The sequence below is a fragment of the Alexandromys fortis genome, unplaced genomic scaffold, assembly GCF_014885135.2.
Source record: "Alexandromys fortis isolate MF-2015 unplaced genomic scaffold, M_Fortis_MF-2015_v1.1 scaffold_260, whole genome shotgun sequence".
NCBI classification, from domain to species: domain Eukaryota; kingdom Metazoa; phylum Chordata; class Mammalia; order Rodentia; family Cricetidae; genus Alexandromys; species Alexandromys fortis.
In genome coordinates this window covers 753,701-758,325 of record NW_026068136.1, presented here as the reverse complement: position 1 = coordinate 758,325, position 4,625 = coordinate 753,701, and the positions used below count along the sequence as shown (strand labels likewise).

At 47.7% G+C, this 4,625-nt stretch overlaps 1 protein-coding gene across 1 annotated transcript in view; it reads right to left on the bottom strand.

The window, feature by feature from the left end:
- The window catches only part of Ipo8 (importin 8), a 58,332-nt gene extending 54,598 nt beyond the window's left edge, over positions 1–3,734 (bottom strand). Inside the window, exon 1 of the mRNA XM_050126508.1 lies at positions 3,440–3,734. Within this exon, the coding sequence (XP_049982465.1) occupies positions 3,440–3,523 (84 nt within the window). The 5' untranslated portion in view covers positions 3,524–3,734. The remainder of the gene's footprint in view (positions 1–3,439) is intronic.
- Between the last annotated feature and the right edge of the window lie 891 nt (positions 3,735–4,625).

The window sequence follows — 4,625 nt, the reverse complement described above, 5'->3', positions numbered from 1 at the left end:
TTTTTTTTTTTTTTTTTTTTTTTTTTTTGGTTTTCCGAGACAGGGTTTCTCTGTGTAACAGCCTTAGCTATCCTGGAACTTGCTCTGTAGACTAAATTGGCCTCAAACTCAGAGATCCACCTGCCTCTGCATCCCAAGTGTTGGGATTAAAGGCGTGCACCACCATCACCCCGCAATTCTTCAAACCTGTTATACACACAGAAAACAACCTGCACACTTAGACTAATGCTTCTTATTAAAACTGTGGCCACTGTACACATTTCGGAACTCCTGTTTTGCAACCGCTGGCCATTTTAAGGAACTTTGAAACATGGACTTCTTTGCTGATTTAACCGATGCTAATTTGGCAAGCTAAAACATAAAGGCAAATGCAGATGCATTCCCATGCAACTTCCCTCACAAATCACACCCCATCACTGTTCCTCTTTGGGCTCCAAGTTTCCAACAAATAAGAGGAGTTGTTTCTCAATGACTTCGTGGGTCTATCTGCTTTGTATCTGTAAAGCCTTCTGAACATAAACTGTTGTGTTTCTTACTTAAATCCTATGGTTTATGAACACTCATACAACGCCAAGACTTGAGATTCCTGGTCTCTGACCCACTAACCCCTCAGACCCCAGCTGGTGGGATGGACGGATAAAGCGTTTCTCAACCTGCTGTACCCTCCACTCCTGCCCTCTGCTTGGCCGCCCTTAGAAAGTGACCATCCCATCTATTTATCTATCTGTAGGCTGCTCCCTACAGAACTTATAACCTGTCTCCAACTAGCTTGTGAGCTCCTGAGCAGAGTCTCCACCAATGCCTAAAACACAATTCAGCAAGTAACTCGTTATTCCTAAAAGCAAACTCCTTAAGGACAAAGAAAATGATGGATCCTAAGGATGCAGCTTGGGGTATGTCTCACCTGTGTGATCTTGGGTTCAATAAGCACCACCGCAAAAAGATAAAAAACATACACATCTATAAAGTAGGGGATTCCAGAACTTGACTATGAAATGTCTTAAGGCTGAGAATAAGAGTTCAGTGGTAAACGGTTGACCGAGCATGAACAAAATCCTGGGTTCAAACCCCTCTCCCACCGAAAGAAACAAAAAGCCAGGCATGACAGTACACACCTAAAACAATCCCACCACACAAGAGGCTGAGGTAGGGGGACTAGGCTGTATGGCAAGACACTATCTCAAAGAGATGGGGGACAGAAGAGGAGGAAGAAGAGGAGTAAATATACAAGGAAAAACAGATGGGGAGGAGTGTAGTTTTGCTGGTACAGTACTTGCCTGGCATGCCCAAAGCCCCAAGCTCCAGAGCCAGCACCACAGGAACCACACAGTAGTGCAGCACTCGGGAGGTGGACAAAGGAGGATCAGAAGTACAAGAGCATTCTCAGTTCCACAGCAAGATGGAGACAGTCTAGTCTGGGGGGATGGCGGACGTCAAAGAGCTGAACTCTAATCCCTTACAGCGGATACTTATTCATCCATGCAGCAAGAGAGGATGACACAGGGGTGCTAAGGGACAAGCATGCAAACCCAATACCAAAATCACATGAACAATAAAAATAACATCACATCTAGTCTTTCTACTCCAAGTACAAAAACTTATTGAAGGCATATTACAATCCAAAACGTGGAATGTACAAGATATAGATGCTCAATGAATGGCACAGCAATGCTACCTTGTTGTTTTGGTTTGATTTCTGCGGTGCTAGGGATAAGCCTGGGGTATCACACTTTAAAATACAAGTAACAGAGAAAATGGTCTCCGGTGAGATGAATAGATAGGGAGCAGGGAAGAGTAAAGACAGAATTTGGATTAAAATACTATGAAGAGAGCATGGGATTGAACCTCTCCCGGTTCTGCAGGCTTCAAGCCTTTTCTGCTTTCCAAACAAAGCTGCACTTATATGCTGGCAAATCGGAAGGTAAGGTTAGGCTATGGGCAAAGAGCATAACACAGCATCAAAGTTATGTTCCCTCTTATCACTATCAAAGGGACCTCTTGCTCCGTGGTGAGAGCAGTGTCAAACAGGAAGCCTTCCTTGTGCGCACCAGCAAAGTGCAAGTCCTGCCCTCATGGCATTCTTACTAACACGTAGCTAGTAAGATGTACTAACAGTCCCTAGGATGCACCTAAGGGCTGTTGCTCCAGACAGTACTCTACAAAGTCTGGGACAGGCACTGACCTTAAGTGTCTCTTACTCTAGGGTGACTGTCACGCTCCTTTTCGAAACATCAAAGCATCCTTCTTAGCCTTTCATTCAACACAACTTTGTATGTGTTAGGATTACAGGCTTGAGCAGGGCTGGAAACCAAATAGGGCCTGCCTCAAGAATTCTTGAATAGTCTACAGCAGAGCCAAATAGATAGTAACAGAATCTCAGCTTTACTTCTTATCTCTTGGGTATCCTGGATTCACGTGTACCGCAAACTTCACAGAGATTTTCAGTTAATAGTATCACTTTCAAAGATTCGAATACACGTGCTTTTAAAACTCAACTAGAACAGACACACAGAATCACCTTGGGGGAGCCAGTAAAAATACAAACCTGTTACCACTCCCAGCTTTTCAGAGTCTTTGCATCATGGATGAAGCCCCATAATTCGCATGCTCGGTTGTTCTCAGAGAAGCAGAGGTTACTGGTCCTGGCGACCCCTTAAGATAGACTAATTAAGTAATATCACTCACACTTGTAGCAACCTCAAACAATTGTCAAGTCATGCAAGGAGATTTTAATTTGTACTTTCTAGTAAGGGGTCCATGGTCCTTCTTAAATGTGCTTATGACTATTACAGTCTTGAAATTTGGGCCAGATGTGATAGCACACCTTTAATCCCACAAGTCTAGGGGCAGAGGCAGAAGCAGCAGGCGGATCTCTGAGTTCCAGGCCAGCCTTTTAACTACATAGTGAGACCCTGTCCCCGCAAAGAAAGAAAAAGACAAAAAGAAGAAAGGAAAGAAAGGGAAAGTAACACACATTTCAGCACTGGAAAGAAATGCCTCAAATATGTATTATAGTCCGGTCTTTGAAAGGGTACGTGGTACATGGAAACCGCGTGCTCTCCCTAGAAGCCTCTCTGACAGCACTGACCAGCGCTCCAGCAAAACTCTGCCCCACGCCAGCAGTAGGCGAGGGACCGGGTTTCCAACAGCAACACCTGAAAAGGGCGGGTCCGGAGAAGAGCTGGCTCAGCTCTAGTGAATTTTCCCACCGCGTCCCCGCGTTAAGCGCGCTGAGGAAAAGAAATCACACCCAAAGAACACTAGCAAGGGCTTCATAGCTTCTTTGTGCGGTCCAAGTGGGCTGGACAAGCGCACCGAGAAAGGACCGGACGCCCAACAGGTGCTCCAGCAGCTCCGCAGGGGTCCGAGTCTCGGGCTGCGGTGGAAGGCGGGAGGCAGGGAAGGGAGAAGAGGAGGAAAAAGCAGGCCCGCTGCTCACCTGATTCAGCTCCGTCTCGGCCGCAATCCTCAGCTTCGGGTCTATGGTGCCCTTCAGCGCCTGGATGATCCGGTTGAGGTCCATGGCCCCGGGCGGGGACTCCGGCCCAGGGCCAGCAGGCCGGGTTGCAGCCGGGTTATCTCCTGGCCCTTTCGGGCCCGGACGCCACAGGGAACCACCTTACCCCAAGCCCCTGGCGCCGACACCGCTGCCTGCAGCTACTTGCTGCGCCACTCTGACTCCGCGCCCCCTGTCCTCCCTCCTTCGCCCCCCCCTCCCACAACTCTCTCTCCATTCACCCTTTACGACAGCCGGTGGGAGGTGGGAGAACAGGAAATGGCGACTCCTTTACGACCGCCTCTTCCCCTAGGGCGTGCTGCGCCGACCGGCTCTTCTGGGGGGACGCCATGATGCTGTACGGAAAATGCTCTATGCTTGTCAGTGACCGTCAACGCGTTGCTGTGCTCCTGCAGGATGCTGACATGGCTTTGTAGGAAAGGCGCTCTGATTCGTTCCGCCCGCTGAACTCCCGCAGACGGCCGCCATTATGCTGTACGGAAACCCTAGCCTGCCCGCCCACCTGTGTAATCAAAGTAAGTTACAAGGCCTGGCATCTACTTACAGATGCAGCGAATTAGGCATATCTAAGTGGAGCGGCACCTCTTGCTCCAAGACCTCTGGGCTGATGCCCATCTCAGTCCTTTATGCACTCAGCCATCAGAATGAAAATGCATTTTCAATTTGAAACAGTGCCTTTCCTACCCCAACCCTCAATTTCCTTTACTTGTGAAACCGTAACTCTAAGAGACTTTTCTCCCTGTGTTTTGATACACAATCTCTCTTTATAGCTGGTCTCAAACTCTTGGCAATCCTGCTGTTTCAGTCTTTCCAGTGCTGATATTTCAATCCTGAGCTTCACATCAATGTACTCCTTACTACGTAAAACCTGTTTGTAGGTGGAGGCTGCTTGTTTGTAACCCCACATCACCTATTCTATCTTCCCCTTAGAAACACTACACTTATTCTTTAACTCCCTTGTCCCTTAGTTCCTGGACGGTTTCTTGCAGACTACACATCCTTTTCTGCTTTGTGTCTCCCAGTTTGTCCTCCGAACTACTATGCTTGTTGACACAATTCTATTCCTTGTCTTCAACCAATACTACCCCTTGTTCCTTCGGTAACTGTT